Source organism: Microtus ochrogaster, chromosome 24, assembly GCF_000317375.1.
Source record: "Microtus ochrogaster isolate Prairie Vole_2 chromosome 24, MicOch1.0, whole genome shotgun sequence".
Taxonomy (NCBI): Eukaryota; Metazoa; Chordata; class Mammalia; order Rodentia; family Cricetidae; genus Microtus; species Microtus ochrogaster.
In genome coordinates, this window is record NC_022024.1 from 32,627,143 (window position 1) to 32,627,955 (window position 813).

An 813-nucleotide genomic window follows, 5' to 3' on the forward strand; every position below is an offset into this window, starting at 1 on the left:
TTATTAAATACTGGCCAGGTAGATGGGCTCTAGCCAGGCCCATACTCAGGTTCTTGAGAAATGGCCCAAGTCAGGGTTTGCAATGGCTTAAGTATTCCCCAATGGAGACAAGTGTGCATTTTGACTTATTTCCTGCCTGTAAGCCTCCCGCCCACACCTGATCAACAGATCAGATTTGGAGGAGTGAGAACCTGCGCTTTGTTATCTTTCACACACAACAGCCTCCAGCATTTCAGTAACTATCTGTCCTTGGGTTTGCAGATCAGAGGCCTTTTTGTTTCACTCATCTTTAAAATTTAAATGATTTTAATTTAAATTTAACTCGTGATTAAAATTTAAAATGAGCTGGGCAGCGGCGGTGCACACCTTTAATCCCAGCACGCAGGAGGATCTCTGTGAGTTTGAGGCCAGCCTAGGCTACACACGGAACCGAGTACCAGGACAGACTCCAAAGCTACACAGAGAAACACTGTTTCAAAAAACAAATAAAAACCTCCAAATCTTAAAATTGTACGTTGGCTCTCACAGTTACATATCTGGAGCTGTTCAGAATCTTAGCCCGGCACAAGAGACAGCTTCACCAACAGCACAGGCATGAAGATGGACGATTCAAACGGAACCTCATGGAGCTGAAAGGCTTCTGTAAGGCAAAGGACACCATCAAAAGGACAAATGACGGCCTACAGAATGGGAAAACATCTTCACCAACCCCACATATCTGACCAAAGGATGGTCTCCAAAATATATAAAGAACTCAAGCCGGGCGGTGGTGGCGCACGCCTTTAATCCCAGCACTCGGGAGGCAGAGGCAGG

At 45.8% G+C, this 813-nt stretch overlaps 1 protein-coding gene across 1 annotated transcript in view; it reads left to right on the forward strand.

The window, feature by feature from the left end:
* The window catches only part of Spic (Spi-C transcription factor), a 42,096-nt gene that overhangs the window by 9,992 nt on the left and 31,291 nt on the right, over window positions 1–813 (forward strand). The window contains exon 2 of the mRNA XM_005358278.1: window positions 529–642. Coding sequence (XP_005358335.1) covers window positions 529–642 — 114 coding nt within the window. The remainder of the gene's footprint in view (window positions 1–528; window positions 643–813) is intronic.